This window comes from Procambarus clarkii, chromosome 42, assembly GCF_040958095.1.
Source record: "Procambarus clarkii isolate CNS0578487 chromosome 42, FALCON_Pclarkii_2.0, whole genome shotgun sequence".
NCBI classification, from domain to species: Eukaryota; Metazoa; Arthropoda; class Malacostraca; order Decapoda; family Cambaridae; genus Procambarus; species Procambarus clarkii.
The window spans coordinates 23,684,042-23,704,370 of NC_091191.1; the positions used below are offsets into that span (position 1 = coordinate 23,684,042).

The 20,329-nt window shown below is 47.3% G+C and overlaps 2 protein-coding genes across 2 annotated transcripts in view; both read right to left on the minus strand.

Annotated features, from left to right (window-relative positions):
* LOC123770243 (CMP-sialic acid transporter) overlaps positions 1 to 17,349 on the minus strand; it is a 35,044-nt gene extending 17,695 nt beyond the window's left edge. The window contains exons 1-5 of the mRNA XM_069339944.1: positions 17,302 to 17,349; positions 15,644 to 16,120; positions 7,601 to 7,726; positions 6,883 to 7,053; positions 5,982 to 6,161 (exon numbers count right to left, since the gene is read on the minus strand). Coding sequence (XP_069196045.1) covers positions 5,982 to 6,161; positions 6,883 to 7,053; positions 7,601 to 7,726; positions 15,644 to 15,841 — 675 coding nt within the window. The 5' untranslated portion in view covers positions 15,842 to 16,120; positions 17,302 to 17,349. The remainder of the gene's footprint in view (positions 1 to 5,981; positions 6,162 to 6,882; positions 7,054 to 7,600; positions 7,727 to 15,643; positions 16,121 to 17,301) is intronic.
* Positions 17,350 to 19,344: 1,995 nt separating this feature from the next.
* Positions 19,345 to 20,163, minus strand: LOC138373429 (cysteine-rich, acidic integral membrane protein-like). The gene has a single exon (XM_069339634.1). It carries the CDS (start codon positions 20,161 to 20,163, stop codon positions 19,345 to 19,347), a length of 819 nt encoding a protein of 272 aa, XP_069195735.1.
* Between the last annotated feature and the right edge of the window lie 166 nt (positions 20,164 to 20,329).

The window sequence follows — 20,329 nt, forward strand, 5'->3', positions numbered from 1 at the left end:
GTAGTTTAATTAGTTGCTACTGTAAACATTTATTTTGCAGCATGTGAGAAGAATTCTCCTAGCTGCCCACTCCCATGTTATCCAGCTCCTAAGTGTTCCATGCCGAGCCCAGGAGAATTAGAGGAAGCGTCGTGACTCACTTTAAGGAATCGTCATTAAGCTAAGATTCCTTTGTATTCCTCTAATTTATTATTTGTAATTCTTTACATGCAGAACTCTGTTTATTGGATTGACATGTGTTTATTATGATTATCATTATTATATTCATAATCTATGTTCCCTTTAATGATAATGACAATGATTTCACAATTATTCATAGGATTAGACTATTATATCTTGGATTAGTGAACGAACCACACTAGTTCCTGGACGTACTGAGTTCCAGTAATAACCCCCCAATGTAGGTGTTTGAGGTTTGATTAATTTAATTATACAGCCCATTAATTATTTCTATGATCATATTCTCTAGTATTTTATCCATAGTCACTGGTTCATCTAGGAATTATCAAATGATCATAATTTCTCAGTTTCCCTCTTTACTATAAAAGCGGGTGGTCCTTCGTAATTTAATTTACTATATTAATATTTAAATAATTAGATTCAAGCCCCAAATGTCCCACAACGACGACGTTTCGGTCCGTCCTGGACCATTCTCAAATCGACTTGAGAATGGTCCAGGACGGACCGAGACGTCGTCGTCCCTTCAACTTCTAGTGTGTGGTCTGGTCAACATACTTCAGCCACGTTATTGTGACTCATCGCCTGCAATAGTATTACATCACTAATAAGTTAATAATATTATGATATTTCTTCGTTTTTTAAAGATTCAATAATATTTAAATGTTTATATACAGTATTTAAAAAAGTACACAAGCTGAATTGTAGTGGTAGGAATGTGTACACATAATACCCAACGCACGTGACCGCTTCCTGTCCACTTATGCCAGACAAACAGTATGAGACAGTTGCCAACCTACCGCTTTGGATACAATAATTCAGTGATAATGTTCATGGCTTTAGCAGTAGTTCATTAGACAGGTATTCTTTATTCATACAATAGTATATTTTAGTATTAAATACCAGGCAGGTAAAACGACAAAACTGCTACACACAACTTTACATAATTTAGTGCTTTTGGGGTGGTTGTTGCGTCGTGGGAATTATTGAGTTGGCAACTCTGCTTGTGTGTTTCAGTGGCATTAGTAGAGTGGTGGCTGGTGGTCCCTGGTGGTGGCTGGTGGTCCCTGGTGGTCCCTGGTGGTCCCTGGTGGTTCCTGGTGGTCCCTGGTGGTGGCTGGGACCACCAGCCACCTGGTGGTGTGGTGGTCCCTGGTTTTCTCACTAATATAGAAGCAGTTTTCACCACAAACAACCCCATCATCATCATGGCTTCTAAGCAAACAATGTTGACTTCCTTCTTTCATAAACAAAATGAAGAGTGTAAGAAGAATAACGTAAAGGAGACTGATAATGATAACAATGAAAGTGGCAAAAGTTGTGTTGCGACTGCTTCTAGTTCAAATTTTGAAACTGGACCCCATGTGCAATTCAGAAAGTAATGGTTCTCTGAAGTGTAACTTGTATCGCTGTTCAGGTGTTTGGACTGAAGAAATGTGGAAGAAGAAAAGGAAACCTATCCATGGTTTGACTTCAGGGATGATAAACTTGGGCATAAATTATGTGCAAACATAAGCAATGTAACACTTTTCACTTCTAAGGGTTTAAGATTATCAAGTGAGTGGCAGATATATCAAGTATCCTATTATGGAGTTGATTGATGTAAACGCTTGAAGTCTCCCAGAAAAAATATTCTTGATCATAGACTATCGAAAGCTGACACTGTTGCTTCACGTGTTGAAAATATAGCTAGTGAAGATGTTCTTGGAAAATTGTGTGATGCCATGAATGCTTCGCATCTAATGACAACTTGATAAATTTTGCGTTCTGCATATTATTTAGCTCAGAATGATAGACCATTCTCTCATCACTTTGGCTTACTGGAACTACAAAAGCAAAATGGTGTTGACATTGGAATGAAACTGCATTCCCGCATTAATGCCACAGAGATAATTAATCACATATCCATTCATATGAAAAATAAAATTTGCCAGCATATCAAGCAGATAAATGACAAAATTTATGTTCTCATCGATCAGTCAACAAGCCTGAGACTTATTTATTTATTTATATTATATACAAGATGGTATTTATTAGGGGTTAAGAGAGTATATAGCAATGATGAATTTACATTCTTGTAAAGCCACTAGTGTGCATATCTACGGGCAAGTCCTTAATCTAACAGATAATTTTAAGTAAATAATTTCCAGCAAAATTGACAAATAATGTTTACAGGTACATTTAAAAAAAATTGACACAATACACAAAGATAAGATTAAAACACAATAATGACAAAACACAATAATGACAAAAATTACCAGGTACATTAGGTTAACATTTGAAGGTTCTTAATTGATTCAATGAAGCACAATTTGGGGATCATTTCAAGGAATAATGCAGTAGAATATGCACTCAGTATAACAACCATGATATCAGATGATATAAATGATTACAATGGTAAAGTTAGGTACATAAATTGGGGGATTAGGTAGCACCAGATACAGTGCGAGTTTAAAGCACTAGGTAGGAAAACATGAAGATGAAATTAGGTATTTTTTGTTTTTGAATAAGGCAAAAGTTGGACAGCTTTTCAAATCGTTAGGGAGTGAGTTCCATACACTAGGTCCCTTTATTTGCATAGAGTGTTTACACAGATTATGTTTGACTCTGGGGATATCAAAGAGATATTTATTTCCGGTATGGTGATTATGAGCCCTATTACATCTGTCCAGGGCGAGTTTCAGAGCAGGGTTCGCATTTAAGAACAAGGTTTTGTAAATGTAAATGGCACAAGAGAATGTGTGGGGTGTGTTTATGTTTAGCATGTTTAGGGATTTAAACAGGGGAGCTGAGTGGTGTCAGAAAGCAGAGTTTGTTATTGTTCTGATAGCAGATTTTTACTGGGTTATGTTGGACTTGAGCTAGTTTTCAGTGGTTGAACCCAATGCACATATACCATAAGATAGGGATTGATTAATGCGTAGTTCAGTGAGAGGAGAGCACAGTTAGGTACGTAATATCTGATTTTAGAGAGTATAAGAACTGTTTTAGAGATTTTCTTAGTTGTGTAGTATGTGGGTGCTGAAGTTGAGTCTCTTGTTTACGTATAGGCGAAGGAACTTTCCATCATTTTTATTACTGATGTTAACATTGTCTATCTAAAGCTGAATTGCATTTGTTGATTTGCTTCCAAATAAGATGTAGTAGGTCTTTCTATGTTTAGTGTGAGTTTGTTGGTTGACATCCATAAGTGAACTTTTAATTGATTATTTACAACATTATTTAATATATGTGGGTTGGGGTCTGAGAAGATGAGGGTAGTATCGTCAGCAAACAATATAAGTTTAAAAATGTTAGAGACATTAGGCAGATCATTGATGTATATAAGAAAAAGGAGAGGTCTTAACTAGGATGCTGCCCTGTGGCACTCCTATGGTTAATGGTAGAATGGGAGGGGTTATATCATTGATGGCGACATATTAGTGTCTGTCACTAAGATAGGATCGGATATAGTTCAGGGTAAGGTCTCGCATTCCACAATGGTGGAGTTTAAGTAAGAGGTAATTGTTGTTAAAAGTATCAAAGGCCTTTCTCAGGTCAATGAAGAGTCCAATAGGAAACTCATTTTTATCAAGGGCTTAGTAGATTATATTAAGCAGACTAATAATTGCATCGTTGGTACTCTTTTGGGAGCGGAAGCCAAACTGACAGGGGTTGAGTATGTCGAAATTTACGAGGTGGGAGTAGAGCTGTTTGTAAATATTTTTTTTCAAATATTTTTGATAATATGGGAAGGTTTGATATTGGTCTGTAATTGTTTATGTCCGCCGGATTGCCTCCTTTATGAACTTGTGTTACTCGTTCTTTTTAGGGATATCAGGGAAGGTATGACACTAGAGATTTGTTGAACAGCAGAGCTATGGGTGGTGCATGGACATGGGAGGCACTCTTGTATACCATGGATGGTATTTCACTAATGTTCCCCAGGTTTGGTGTTCGGTGAGAGAATGATGGACATAACATCTGTCGGGCTGACTCGTGAAAGGAGAAGATAGTTTGGATAGCTGCCTGAAGGATATGTGTTAACATGTGTCCATTGAAACAGAACCTTGAAGCGTTTGTTAGTGATAGGGTGTCATGCTTGGTGTCAAATCTGGCGTTGCAGCAATTCTCAAGGAACATTACCCTTATATGAACAAATCCAAGAGGGCCGTGACGAGGATTCAAGGGATTTGATGCATCACGTTAGTGTGATCTCTGTGTGTAATTACCCTTATATAATAATCTGGCACTGTCTTAATCACAGATTAAAACTTGCAGTAGGTGATTCAGTAAAAGAAATTCAAGGAATTAATATTTTTCAATCATTTATGGATAAATTGTACTCAATTTACAATTCATCACCTCTAAATCAAAAGGAACTATCTGAATGTGCCACTCAACTTGAACAAGAGATTTGCAAAATAGTCCGTGTTCTGAGCACCAGGTTGGTGGCCAGAGGTCGTGTTCTGAGCACCAGGTTGGTGGCCAGAGGCCGTGTTCTGAGCACCAGGTGGGTGGCCAGAGGCCGTGTTCTGAGCACCAGGTGGGTGGCCAGAGGCCGTGTTCTGAGCACCAGGTGGGTGGCCAGAGGCCGTGTTCTGAGCACCAGGTGGGTGGCCAGAGGCCGTGTTCTGAGCACCAGGTGGGTGGCCAGAGGCCGTGTTCTGAACACCAGGTGGGTGGCCAGAGGTCGTGTTCTGAGCACCAGGTGGGTGGCCAGAGGCCGTGTTCTGAGCACCAGGTGGGTGGCCAGAGGCTGTGTTTTGAACACCAGGTGGGTGGCCAGAGGCCGTGTTCTGTACACCAGGTGGGTGGCCAGAGGCCGTGTTCTGAACACCAGGTGGGTGGCCAGAGGACGTGTTCTGAACACCAGGTGGGTGGCCAGAGGCCGTGTTCTGAGCACCAGGTGGGTGGCCAGAGGCCGTGTTCTGAGCACCAGGTGGGTGGCCAGAGGCTGTGTTTTGAACACCAGGTGGGTGGCCAGAGGCCGTGTTCTGTACACCAGGTGGGTGGCCAGAGGCCGTGTTCTGAACACCAGGTGGGTGGCCAGAGGCCGTGTTCTGAGCACCAGGTGGGTGGCCAGAGGCCGTGTTCTGAGCACTAGGTGGGTGGCCAGCTGGTTTTAAACTGTTTCAGTAGTGTGGAAAAATTATGAAACACTTTGTTTTCATTTTGAAAAAGCAGTTAAAGATGAAACAAGATTTGGAAATGATTGAAAAACCTATGAATGTCTGTTGAAAAAGCGAACTTCAGAACAGTTTCTATAGGATTTAGCTCTAATGTATAACACGTTGCATGAACTTGGTTTACTGTCAGAGTGTCTACAGAAACGTACTACTTCGATTGTGTATGCTGACAAACTTATTCAAAGGAGCATAAGATCATTGCATGAACTAAAAGAGAAACCTGGCATTAGAATTTTAAAAGCTCAAAAGGCAACTGAAAAACGGAAGATTAGAGGAATTAGCATAACACGCAACAAGAAAATTTTCTCCACTAATTATCAACAGTTTCTTACTAGTCTTGCGAACAATTTACAGCTTCGTATGTTCACGACAACATCCATGGAAGGCTCTCAAACTTCTGAACCTCAAAGCATGTATAAATCACTGCTAAGTGAAATGTGTGTCCTTGAAAAAGACTGCTGGCCTGATAAAATACCACCTAATTACGGAGAAGGGTTGGTCCTGCCCTGCTCCACGAGTCTTGCTTGGGGGCATGACTTAACAGATAGTGATGACGTAATGATGATGATGACTGTGATGGGATAATGATGATGATGACTGTGATGAGGTGATGTTGGTGATGACGCTGCCACTCACCTCAACAGCGATGGAGGCGGCGGTGGAGAGGACGGCGCACACCTGAGAGTTGAGGAGGACAGCGGAGGTGATGGTGGTGTTGGAGGTGTTGATCTCGGCCAGCCTGGCCAGGGGGATGCTGCCCACCACCAACACGCACCCCAGCACCTGTGTCTGCGTCACCTCACGCCCGAACATCATCTGCACGTGAGTTCGTACGCTTGAGTGTGTGTGTGGGTGGGTGGCTAGGGTCTAAGTGTGTGTGTGAATACCTGGGGTCTGAGTGTGTGTGAGTGCCTGGGGCCTGAGTGTGTGTGTGGGTGGCTAGGGTCTAAGTGTGTGTGTGAATACCTGGGGTCTGAGTGTGTGTGAGTGCCTGGGGCCTGAGTGTGTGTGTGGGTGGCTAGGGTCTAAGTGTGTGTGTGAGTGCCTGGGGTCTGAGTGTGTGTGAGTGCCTGGGGTCTGAGTGTGTGTGTGGGTGGCTAGGGTCTAAGTGTGTGTGTGAATACCTGGGGTCTGAGTGTGTGTGTGTGAGTGCCTGGGGCCTGAGTGTGTGTGTGGGTGGCTAGGGTCTAAGTGTGTGTGTGAATACCTGGGGTCTGAGTGCGTTGACTGAGAGCGTAAGCTGAGTGTCTGGAATGTGCGGATGAGAGCTGAGGGAGAGACTATGCAGCCCACTTTTGGTGGATGTGCTAAATAAGGGATACCAGGAAATTATACCAAGCGTCTGGTACCAGGACTGTTTCATACCAGGCACCAGGTACCGAGCCCGTGACATACCAGGCAACAGGTGCCGGGACATGCGAGATTAATACCACATACCACATACCACAACATGCCGTTCACAAGGCACTCACAGACTCACAAAATATCAAAACGTTAACAGGCAAGAAATGCCATGTACCAAGCACCAGGGACTCACCCGGTACGAGGCGGCGGTGTAGAGCGTCCGCGTCTGAATGAGGACCATCCAGATGGGGGGAGGGACGGAGGTGATGGAGAGGAGGTAGAGGAAGTTGGTGACGAAGTAGCAGACGGCGGGCACGCAGAACCTGACGGAGAACCGCCACCTGGCCACGGACACGCCCATCACCTGAAGCCGGCAACATGAGAGTCCTGAGACCAAGTGTTGGTGGACGGAGGTCACTTGCTGAGGGAGAGTTGGTATGGGCAGAGCTACTGTGCCTGCGGGACGTGTCAGGTACAGGGACGGTGACATGCCAGGTACCAGGAATATGACATACCCAGAACCCGGACCGTGACATGCTAGGTAACAGGACTGTAACTGTGAACTGTTCACATAGTGAGGACTGTGAACCCCACTATGTACCAACCTCATTATGTTCCAACCCCACTATGTACCAACCCCACTATGTACCAACCCCACTATATACCAACCCCACTATGTACCAACCCCACTATGTACCAACCCCACTATGTACCAACCCCACTATGTACCAACCCCACTACGTACCAACCCCACTAGTACCAACCCCACTATGTACCAACCCCACTATGTACCAACCCCACTATGTACCAACCCCACTATGTACCAACCCCACTATGTACCAACCCCACTATTTACACACCCCACTATGACTCAGGGATGAGGTAATGCTTGACAGAAAGACGCGACTCACCGCAGCACAGGTGAGTACGATGGTGAATTTTGTGAGTTCGGTGAAGAGGACGAGGAGGCAGGAGGGCACCGGGTACTGCCCGTTGTTCGCTCGTGACAACCCGAAGTTGCTCAGCTGCTTCCCAGTCTGTGAAGGAAGAGCACCAGTGAATGTCACCAGTTAGGGCAGTGTTGGGAACCAGTCACCAGGCTCCTCAACCAGTCACCAGGCTCTTCAACCAGTCGTCAGGCTCTACAACCAGTCACCAGGCTCTTCAACCAGTCGTCAGGCTCTACAACCAGTCACCGGGAACTACAACCAGTCACCAGGCTCTACAACTAGTCACCAGGAACTACAACCAGTCACCAGGCTCTACAACCAGTCACCAGTCACTTCAACCAGTCACCAGTCACTTCAACCAGTCGTCAGGCTCTACAACCAGTCATCAGGCACTACATCCAGTCACCAGGCACTTCAACCAGTCACCAGTCTCTACAACCAGTCACCGGGAACTACAACCAGTCACCAGGCTCTACAACCAGTCACCAGGCTCTACAACCCATTACCAGGAACCACAACCAGTCACCAGGTTCTACAACCAGTCACCAGGCTCTTCAACCAGTCACCGGGAACTACAACCAGTCATCAGGCACTACATCCAGTCACCAGGCACTTCAACCAGTCACCAGTCTCTACAACCAGTCACCGGGAACTACAACCAGTCATCAGGCACTACATCCAGTCACCAGGCACTTCAACCAGTCACCAGTCTCTACAACCAGTCACCGGGAACTACAACCAGTCACCAGACTCTACAACCAGTCACCAGGCTCTACAACCCATTACCAGGAACCACAACCAGTCACCAGGTTCTACAACCAGTCACCAGGCTCTTCAACCAGTCATCAGGCACTACAAGCAGTCACCAGGCTCTACAACCAGTCACAAGGCTCTACAACCATTACCAGGAACGACAACCCGTTACCAGGTTCTACAACCAGTCACCAGGGTCTACAACCAGTCATCAGGCACTACAAGCAGTCACCAGGCTCTACAACCAGTCACCAGTCACTTCAACCAGTCACCAGTCACTGCAACCAGTTACCAGGTTCTACAACCAGTCACAAGGCTCTATAACCAGTCACCAGGCTCTACAATCAGTCACCAGGCTCTACAACCAGTCACCAGTCTCAAAAACCAGTCACCAGGCTCTACAACCAATCACCAGTCACTTCAATCAGTTACCAGGTTCTACAACCAGTCACAAGGCTCTATAAACAGTCACCAGGCTCTACAATCAGTCACCAGGCTCTACAACCAGTCACCAGTCTCAAAAACCAGTCACCAGGCTATACAACCAGTCACCAGGCTCTACAACCAGTCACCAGGGTCTACAACCAGTTACCAGGCACTACAACCAGTCACCAGGCTCTACAACCAGTCATCAGGCACTACAACCAGTCACCAGGCTCTACAACCAGTCACCAGGCTTTACAACCAGTCACCAAGCACTACAACCAGTCACCAGGCTCTACAACTAGTCACCAGGCTCTACAACCAGTCACCAGGCTTTACAACCAGTCACCAGGCACTACAACCAGTCACCAGGCTCTACAACCAGTCACTAGGCTCTACAACCAGTCACCAGGCTTTACAACCAGTCACCAGGCACTACAACCAGTCACCAGGCTCTACAACCCGTTACCAGGAACCACAACCAGTCACCAGGTTCTACAACCAGTCACCAGGCTCTTCAACCAGTCATCAGGCACTACAAGCAGTCACCAGTCTCTACAACCAGTCACCAGGCTCTACAACCCGTTACCAGGAACGACAACCCGTTACCAGGTTCCACAACCAGTCACCAGGCCTACAACCAGTCATCAGGCACTACAAGCAGTCACCAGGCTCTACAACCAGTCACCAGTCACTTCAACCAGTCACCAGTCACTTCAACCAGTCACCAGGTTCTACAACCAGTCAAAAGGCTCTATAACCAGTCACCAGGCTCTACAATCAGTCAACAGGCTCTACAACCAGTCACCAGTCTCAAAAGCCAGTCACCAGGCTCTACAACCAATCACCAGTCACTTCAATCAGTTACCAGGTTCTACAACCAGTCACAAGGCTCTATAACCAGTCACCATTCTCTACAATCAGTCACCAGGCTCTACAACCAGTCACCAGTCTCAAAAACCAGTCACCAGGCTCTACAACCAGTCTTCAGGCTCTACAACCTGTCACCAGGCTCTACAACCAGTCACCAGGCTCTACAACCAGTCACCAGGGTCTACAACCAGTTACCAGGCACTACAACCAGTCACCAGGCTCTACAACCAGTCACCAGGCTCTACAACCAGTCACCAGGCTCTACAACCAGTCACCAGGCTCTACAAGCAGTCACCAGGCTCTACAAGCAGTCACCAGGCTCTACAACCAGTCACCAGGCTCTACAAGCAGTCACCAGGCTCTACAACCAGTCACCAGGCCCTACAACCAGTCACCAGGCTCTACAACCAGTCACCAGGCTTTACAACCAGTCACCAGGCACTACAAGAAGTCACCAGGCTCTACAACCAGTAACCAGGCTCTACAACCAGTCACCAGGCTCTACAACCAGTCACCAGGCTTTACAACCAGTCACCAGGCTCTACAACCAGTCACCAGGCTTTACAACCAGTCACCAGGCTTTACAACCAGTCACCAGGCTTTACAACCAGTCACCAGGCTCTACAACCAGTCACCAGGCTTTACAACCAGTCACCAGGCACTACAACCAGTCACCAGGCTTTACAACCAGTCACCAGGCTCTACAACCAGTCACCAGGCTTTACAACCAGTCACCAGGCTTTACTACCAGTCACCAGGCTCTACAACCAGTCACCAGGCTTTACAACCAGTCACCAGGCACTACAACCAGTCACCAGGCTTTACAACCAGTCACCAGCCACTACAACCAGTCACCAGGCTCTACAACCAGTCACCAGTCACTTCAATCAGTCACTAGGCTCTACAACCAGTCACCAGGCACTACAACCAGTCACCAGGCTCTACAACCAGTCACCAGGCTCTACAACAAGTCACCAGGCTCTACAACCAGTCAGCAGTCACTTCAAGCAGTCACCAGGCTTTACAACCAGTCACCAGGCACTACAACCAGTCACCAGGCTCTACAACCAGTCACCAGGCTCTACAACCAGTCACCAGTCACTTCAATCAGTCACTAGGCTCTACAACCAGTCACCAGGCTCTACAACCAGTCACCAGACTCTACAACCAGTCACCAGGCTCTACAAACCCAGTCACCAGGTTCTACAACTAATCGCCAGGTTCTACAACCAGTCACCAGGCTCTACAACAAGTCACCAGGCTCTACAACCAGTCACCAGGCTCTACAACCAGTCACCAGGCCCTACAACCAGTCACCAGGTTCTACAACTAGTCGCCAGGTTCTACAACCAGTCACCAGGCTCTACAACCAGTCACCAGGCCCTACAACCAGTCACCAGGTTCTACAACTAGTCGCCAGGTTCTACAACCAGTCACCTGGCTCTACAACCAGTCACCAGGCTCTACAACCAGTCACCAGGCTCTACAACCAGTCACCAGGCTCTACAACCAGTCACCAGGTTCTACAACCAGTCACCAGGCTCTACAACCAGTCACCAGGTTCTACAACCAGTCACCAGGCTCTACAACCAGTCGTCAGGCTCTACAACCAGTCACTAGGCTCTACAACCAGTCACCAGGCTCTACAACCAGTCACCAAGGTCTACAACCAGTCACCAGTGTCTACAACCAGTCACCAGGCTCTACAACCAGTCACCAGTGTCTACAACCAGTCACCAGGCTCTACAACCTGTCGCCAGGTTCTACAACCAGTCACCAGGCTCTACAACCAGTCACCAGTCTCTACAACCAGTCACCAGTGTCTACAACCAGTCACCAGGCTCTACAACCAGTCACCAGGCTCTACAACCAGTCACCAGGCTCAACAACCAGTCACCAAGGTCTACAACCAGTCGCCAGGCTCTACAACCAGTCACCAGGCTCTACAACCAGTCACCAGGCTCAACAACCAGTCACCAGTCACTTCAATCAGTCATCAGGCTCTACAACCAGTCACCAGGCTCTACTACTATTCACCAGGCTCTACAACCAGTCACCAGGCTCTACAACTATTCACCAGGCTCTACAACCAGTCACCAGGCTCAACAACTATTCACCAGGCTCTACAACCAGTCACCAGGCTCTACAACCAGACACCAGGCTCTACAACCAGTCACCAGGCTCTACAACCAATCGCCAGGCTCTACAACCAGTCACCAGGCTCTACAACCAGTCACCAGGCACTTCAACCAGTCACCAGTCACTTCAACCAGTCACCAGGTTCTACAACCAGTCAAAAGGCTCTATAACCAGTCACCAGGCTCTACAATCAGTCACCAGGCTCTACAACCAGTCACCAGTCTCAAAAGCCAGTCACCAGGCTCTACAACCAATCACCAGTCACTTCAATCAGTTACCAGGTTCTACAACCAGTCACAAGGCTCTATAACCAGTCACCATTCTCTACAATCAGTCACCAGGCTCTACAACCAGTCACCAGTCTCAAAAACCAGTCACCAGGCTCTACAACCAGTCACCAGGCTCTACAACCAGTCACCAGGCTCTACAACCAGTCACCAGGCTCTACAACCAGTCACCAGGCTCTACAACCAGTCACCAGGGTCTACAACCAGTTACCAGGCACTACAACCAGTCACCAGGCTCTACAACCAGTCACCAGGCTCTACAACCAGTCACCAGGCTCTACAACCAGTCACCAGGCTCTACAAGCAGTCACCAGGCTCTACAAGCAGTCACCAGGCTCTTCAACCAGTCACCAGGCTCTACAAGCAGTCACCAGGCTCTACAACCAGTCACCAGGCCCTACAACCAGTCACCAGGCTCTACAACCAGTCACCAGGCTTTACAACCAGTCACCAGGCACTACAAGAAGTCACCAGGCTCTACAACCAGTAACCAGGCTCTACAACCAGTCACCAGGCTCTACAACCAGTCACCAGGCTTTACAACCAGTCACCAGGCTCTACAACCAGTCACCAGGCTTTACAACCAGTCACCAGGCTTTACAACCAGTCACCAGGCTTTACAACCAGTCACCAGGCTCTACAACCAGTCACCAGGCTTTACAACCAGTCACCAGGCACTACAACCAGTCACCAGGCTTTACAACCAGTCACCAGGCACTACAACCAGTCACCAGGCTTTACAACCAGTCACCAGGCACTACAACCAGTCACCAGGCTCTACAACCAGTCACCAGTCACTTCAATCAGTCACTAGGCTCTACAACCAGTCACCAGGCTCTACAATCAGTCACCAGGCTCTACAACAAGTCACCAGGCTCTACAACCAGTCAGCAGTCACTTCAAGCAGTCACCAGGCTTTACAACCAGTCACCAGGCACTACAACTAGTCACCAGGCTCTACAACCAGTCACCAGGCTCTACAACCAGTCACCAGTCACTTCAATCAGTCACTAGGCTCTACAACCAGTCACCAGGCTCTACAACCAGTCACCAGACTCTACAACCAGTCACCAGGCTCTACAACCAGTCACCAGGCTCTACAACCAGTCACCAGACTCTACAACCAGTCACCAGGCTCTACAAACCCAGTCACCAGGTTCTACAACTAGTCGCCAGGTTCTACAACCAGTCACCAGGCTCTACAACAAGTCACCAGGCTCTACAACCAGTCACCAGGCCCTACAACCAGTCACCAGGTTCTACAACTAGTCGCCAGGTTCTACAACCAGTCACCAGGCTCTACAACCAGTCACCAGGCTCTACAACCAGTCACCAGGCTCTACAACCAGTCACCAGGCTCTACAACCAGTCACCAGGCTCTACAACCAGTCACCAGGTTCTACAACCAGTCACCAGGCTCTACAACCAGTCACCAGGTTCTACAACCAGTCACCAGGCTCTACAACCAGTCGTCAGGCTCTACAACCAGTCACTAGGCTCTACAACCAGTCACCAGGCTCTACATCCAGTCACCAAGGTCTACAACCAGTCACCAGTGTCTACAACCAGTCACCAGGCTCTACAACCAGTCACCAGTGTCTACAACCAGTCACCAGGCTCTACAACCTGTCGCCAGGTTCTACAACCAGTCACCAGGCTCTACAACCAGTCACCAGTCTCTACACCCAGTCACCAGTGTCTACAACCAGTCACCAGGCTCTACAACCAGTCACCAGGCTCTACAACCAGTCACCAGGCTCAACAACCAGTCACCAAGGTCTACAACCAGTCGCCAGGCTCTACAACCAGTCACCAGGCTCTACAACCAGTCACCAGGCTCAACAACCAGTCACCAGTCACTTCAATCAGTCATCAGGCTCTACAACCAGTCACCAGGCTCTACTACTATTCACCAGGCTCTACAACCAGTCACCAGGCTCTACAACTATTCACCAGGCTCTACAACCAGTCACCAGGCTCAACAACTATTCACCAGGCTCTACAACCAGTCACCAGGCCCTACAACCAGACACCAGGCTCTACAACCAGTCACCAGGCTCTACAACCAATCGTCAGGCTCTACAACCAGTCACCAGGCTCTACAACCATTCACCAGGCTCTACAACCATTCACCAGGCTCTACAACCAGTCACCAGGCTCTACAACCAGACCACACATGTCTACATCTTTGGCACTTCAAATAATTATAAGTTACTGTTAAGAAGATACACAGTAGGACGGTGAAGGTCAAGAAATATTGACATAATTGCCATATACCTAATGTTAAAATTGCCAATTCCAAAGACGATAATGACTGTTATGATTAGTTAGTCGGAATCTTAAGAGGAGAATATATTGCACCAGTGTAGGAAATATGACCAAACAGTATACTAAGGTCCTTGCAAGAGGCGTCAGAATAATTACATATGTATTTGTTTCTAACATGGAATATATACACTGAGAGGTCTACTTTGTTTCTCGGCGTATATACACTGAGAATTTAATTTGGTCCTGGACTATATTTGGGAATATGTAGTGGTGGTGGTTGGTCAGTATGGTGTTAGTGGTGACCTTTAGTGACCCTTCTGGGGTTGATGGGGGCTTAATGTGTTTATTGTACCAACACGTGCACGCCCCATGCCAACACGTGCACGCCCCATGCCAACACGTGCACGCCCCATGCCAACACGTGCACGTCCCATGCCAACACGTGCACGTCCTATGCCAACACGTGCGCATCCCATGCCAACACGTGCACGTCCCATGCCAACACGTGCACGTCCTATGCCAACACGTGCACTCCCCAGGCCAACACGTGCACGAAACATGCCAACACGTGCACGCCCCATGCCAACACGTGCACGCCCCATGCCAACACGTTCACGAAACATGCCAACACGTGCACGTCCCACATCATCACGTGCACGTCCCACATCAACACGTGCACGTCACATACCAAAATGTGCACGTTACACAACAGCACGTGCAAGTCACATGCCATCACGCGCACGACACATGCCAACATGTGCGCGTAACAAACAACAAGTGCCCGTCACACATCAACACGTGCACGTAACACACAACAAGTGCCCGTCACACATCAACACGTACACGTAACACACAACAAGTGCGCGTCACACATCAACACGTGCACGTAACACACAACAAGTGCCCGTCACACATCAACACGAGCACGTAACACACAACAAGTGCACGTCACACATCAACACGTGCACGTAACACACAAGAAGTGCCCGTCACACATCAACACGTGCACGTAACACACAACAAGTGCCCGTCACACATCAACACGAGCACGTAACACACAACAAGTGCACGTCACACATCAACACGTGCACGTAACACACAACAAGTGCACGTCACACATCAACACGTGCACGTAACACACAACAAGTGCCCGTCACACATCAACACGTACATGTAACACACAACAAGTGCGCGTCACATATCAACACGTGCACGTAACACACAAGTGCACGTCACACATCAACACGTGCACGTAACATACCTCCATGAGAAGGGTAGCGATGATCAAGATCATGGACTTCCTGACGTCAGACTTCCTCGCCAGTGTCAGCGGTTCAGGAGGCTGCAGCAAGGCCGTGACTTCCTTCCGGGAGCCGACGGAAGCCTTGACTTCCTCGCTCTCCACTGACTTGACTTCTATATGTACCGCCATGACTTGGGAGCTTGGCAGCACCACCATTATTGAAGTTCTTGCAGACTATCTCTCTCTCTTATTCTTTATAGTGAATATTTGCCTAAAGTTTGTGTGTCCTCATGTGTCTTTAAGTGTCCTCAGGTGTCCTCAGGTGTCTTTAAGTGTCCTCAGGTGTCCTCAGGTGTCTTTAAGTGTCCTCAGGTGTCCTCAGGTGTCCTCAGGTGTCCTCAGATGTCCTCAGGTGTCCTCAGGTGTCCTCAGATGTCATCACGTGTCATCACGTGTCCTCAGCATTTGTACTCGTAGAAATTCTCCAATATGTCCCTAATATTAATTATAATGTAGTAATCTTTGCACTATATTTGTTAGAACATTACTTACTCGTGGTACAGTTGTACCCACAGCTCATGGTACAGTTGTCCTCATAATTTATGGTACAATTATCCTCGTAGTTCATGGTACAATTGTTCTCAATGTTTACCATACAACTCAACGCACAGTTAATAGTGCAATTGTCCATGAACCCTTAAATACACGTCATAGTTACCCATAATATATTTAACCATTTTCCTTAAACCCGTTCTTTATATATATTGTGTTTCACAGTCATGCACACCTGTAACCTGCTCTGCCATGTACACCTGTCACTTCCTCTCATGTACACCTGTATCCTTCTCTGTCATGCACACCTGTATCCACCTCTGTCATGCACACCTGTAACCTGCTCTGCCATGTACACCTGTTACTTCCTCTCATGTAAACCTGTAACCTCCTCTGTCGTGTACACCTGTAACCTGCTCAGTCAATCTCCTCCCCGGGTCGTCACCTTCGTATTCTCAACTCCTGCCATTACACTCATCACTACACAAGGTCACACTTGACACACTCATCACTACACAAGGTCACACTTGACCCCCTCATCACTACACAAGGTCACACTTGACGCACTCATCACTACACAAGGTCACACTTGACCCCCTCATCACTACACAAGGTCACACTTGACCCCCTCATCACTACACAAGGTCACACTTGACCCCCTCATCACTACACAAGGTCACACTTGACCCCCTCATCACTACACAAGGTCACACTTGACGCACTCATCACTACACAAGGTCACACTTGACCCCCTCATCACTACACAAGGTCACACTTGACCCCCTCATCACTACACAAGGTCATACTTGACCTACTCATCACTACACAAGGTCATACTTGACCTACTCATCACTACACAAGGTCATACTTGACCTACTCATCACTACACAAGGTCATACTTGACCTACTCATCACTACACAAGGTCATACTTGACCTACTCATCACTACACAAGGTCATACTTGACCTACTCATCACTACACAAGGTCACACTTGACCCCTCATCACTACACAAGGTCACACTTGACCCCGTCATCACTACCCAAGGTCACACTTGACCCCATCAACACTACACAAGGTCACACTTGACACACTCATCACTACACAAGCTCACACTTGACACACTCATCACAGGTGGCTCCATGAGGGACGTCGTACAGTGAACAGTGAGGCCCTGGGAGTAGGAGCCCCAGCTGCAGTGAGTGAGGTGGGCCACGTGGTCCAACGGGCCGCCCCGGGCCACCTTCACTATTTTCCTCCTACGTCCACTGGATAGATATAGTCCCATGGTAACGCACTGGATAGATATAGTCGCATGCTGACTCACAGGATAGATATAATCGCATGCTGACTCACTGGATAGATATAGTCGCATGCTGACTCACAGGATAGATATAGTCGCATGCTGACTCACTGGATAGATATAGTCGCATGCTGACTCACTGGATAGATATAGTCGCATGCTGACTCACTGGATAGATATAGTCGCATGCTGACTCACTGGATAGATATAGTCGCATGCTGACTCACTGGATAGATATAGTCGCATGCTGACTCACAGGATAGATATAGTCGCATGCTAACTCGCAGGATAGATATAGTCGCATGCTGACTCACTGGATAGATATAGTCGCATGCTGACTCACAGGAAAGATATAGTCGCATGCTGACTCACTGGATAGATATAGTCGCATGCTGACTCACTGGATAGATATAGTCGCATGCTGACTCACTGGATAGATATAGTCGCATGCTGACTCACAGGATAGATATAGTCGCATGCTGACTCACAGGATAGATATAGTCGCATGCTAACTCGTAGGATAGATATAGTCGCATGCTGACTCACAGGATAGATATAGTCGCATGCTGACTCACAGGATAGATATAGTCGCATGCTGACTCACAGGATAGATATAGTCGCATGCTGACTCACAGGATAGATATAGTCGCATGCTGACTCACTGGATAGATATAGTCGCATGCTGACTCACAGGATAGATATAGTCGCATGCTGACTCACAGGATAGATATAGTCGCATGCTGACTCACAGGATAGATATAGTCGCATGCTGACTCACAGGATAGATATAGTCGCATGCTGACTCACAGGATAGATATAGTCGCATGCTGAACTGGCAAAGGCAAGGACAGAAAAATAGGAAGGAAAGTTAGCCTGCAGGCAATAGTAGTGTAGAAGCACAGGAACCGTGGCGGTAGCTCTCTCAAACACTATACAGGTGTACAGCAGTCCACACACACCTCGACAACAGGTGTCCCAGAACACATGTTTCTCCAACACCTGTATGTTCATGAGTTATTGCACGACTGTGTGCTGTTACGTTTGCGATATACGGTACAGATGAGGTGTACTTCATTCGAAAACCAATCATAAACCGACATATGATTAACAGAGTTAAACTAAAGTGCCAGGTGATGTAAATGTGCTGGGAACAAGAGGTCGGACACAAGGTGATTGACACAACTCAATTGCTTGACAGTTGAAAGGCGGGACCAGAGAGCCGAAGCTTAACCCCGACAAGCACAACTAGGTGAGTACAAGTAGGTGACTACGTGAAACCAAATGTGTGAAGTATTATCCTTCAAGAATCGGGTAGAGAGTGTGATATCAACCCCAAGTGTGATATCAACCTCCAGTGTGATATCAATCCCCAGTGGGATATCAACCCCCAGTGTGATATTGACCTCCAGTGTGATATCAACCCCCAGTGTGATATCAACCTCCAGTGTGATATCAACCTCTAGAGTGATATCAACCCCCAGTGTGATATCAACTCCCAGTGTGATATCGACCTCCAGTGTGATATCAACCCCCAGTGTGATATCAACCCACAGTGTGAAATCAACCTCCAGTGTGATATCAATCTCCAGTGTGCTATCAACCCCCAGTGGGATATCAACACCCAGTGTGACATCGACATCCAGTGTGATATCAACCCCCAGTGTGATATCAACCTCCAGTGTGATATCAACCTCTAGAGTGATATCAACCCCCAGTGTGATATCAACCTCCAGTGTCATATCAACCTCCAATGTAATATCAACCCCCAGTGTGATATCAACCTCCAGTGTGATATCAATCCCCAGTGGGATATCAACCCCAGTGTGATATCAACCTCCAGAGTGATATCAACCCCCAATGGGATATCAACCCCGTGTGATATCAACCTCCTGTGTGATATCAACCTCCAGTGTGATATCAACCCCCAGTGTGATATCAACCCCCAGTGTGATATTGACCTCCAGTGTGTTATCAACCCCCAGTGTGATATCAACCTCCAGTGTGATATCAACCTCTAGAGTGATATCAACCCCCAGTGTGATATCAACTCCCAGTGTGAAATCGACCTCCAGTGTGATATCAACCCCCAGTGTGATATCAACCCACAGTGTGAAATCAACCTCCAGTGTGATATCAACCTCCAGTGTGCTATCAACCCCCAGTGGGATATCAACCCCCAGTGTGATATCGACATCCAGTGTGATATCAACCCCCAGTGTGATATCAACCTCCAGTGTGATATCAACCTCTAGAGTGATATCAACCCCCAGTGTGATATCAACCTCCAGTGTCATATCAACCTCCAGTGTAATATCAACCCCCAGTGTGATATCAACCTCCAGTGTGATATCAATCCCCAGTGGGATATCAACCCCCAGTGTGATATCAACCTCCAGTGTGATATCAACCTCTAGAGTGATATCAACCCCCAGTGTGATATCAACTCCCAGTGTGATATCGACCTCCAGTGTGATATCATCCCCCAGTGTGATATCAACCCACAGTGTGATATCAACCTCCAGTGTGATATCAACCCCCAGTGGGATATCAACCCCCAGTGTGATATCGACATCCAGTGTGATATCAACCCCCAGTGTGATATCAACCTCTAGAGTGATATCAACCCCCAGTGTGATATCAACCTCCAGTGTGATATCAACCTCTAGAGTGATATCAACCCCCATTGTGATATCAACCTCCAGTGTCATATCAACCCCCAGTGTGACATCAACCCCCAGAGCGACATCAACACTCAGTGTGACATCAACCCTCAGTGTGACATCAACCCTCAGTGTGATATCAACCTCCAGAGTGATATCAACACCCAGTGGGATATCAACCTCCAGTGTG

What these genes read in the sequence shown, in the direction of transcription:
- LOC138373429 (XM_069339634.1), bottom strand. Translation starts at nt 20,163, where the DNA reads ATGGGGGTTGATATCACTCTAGAGGTTGATATCACACTGGAGGTTGAT.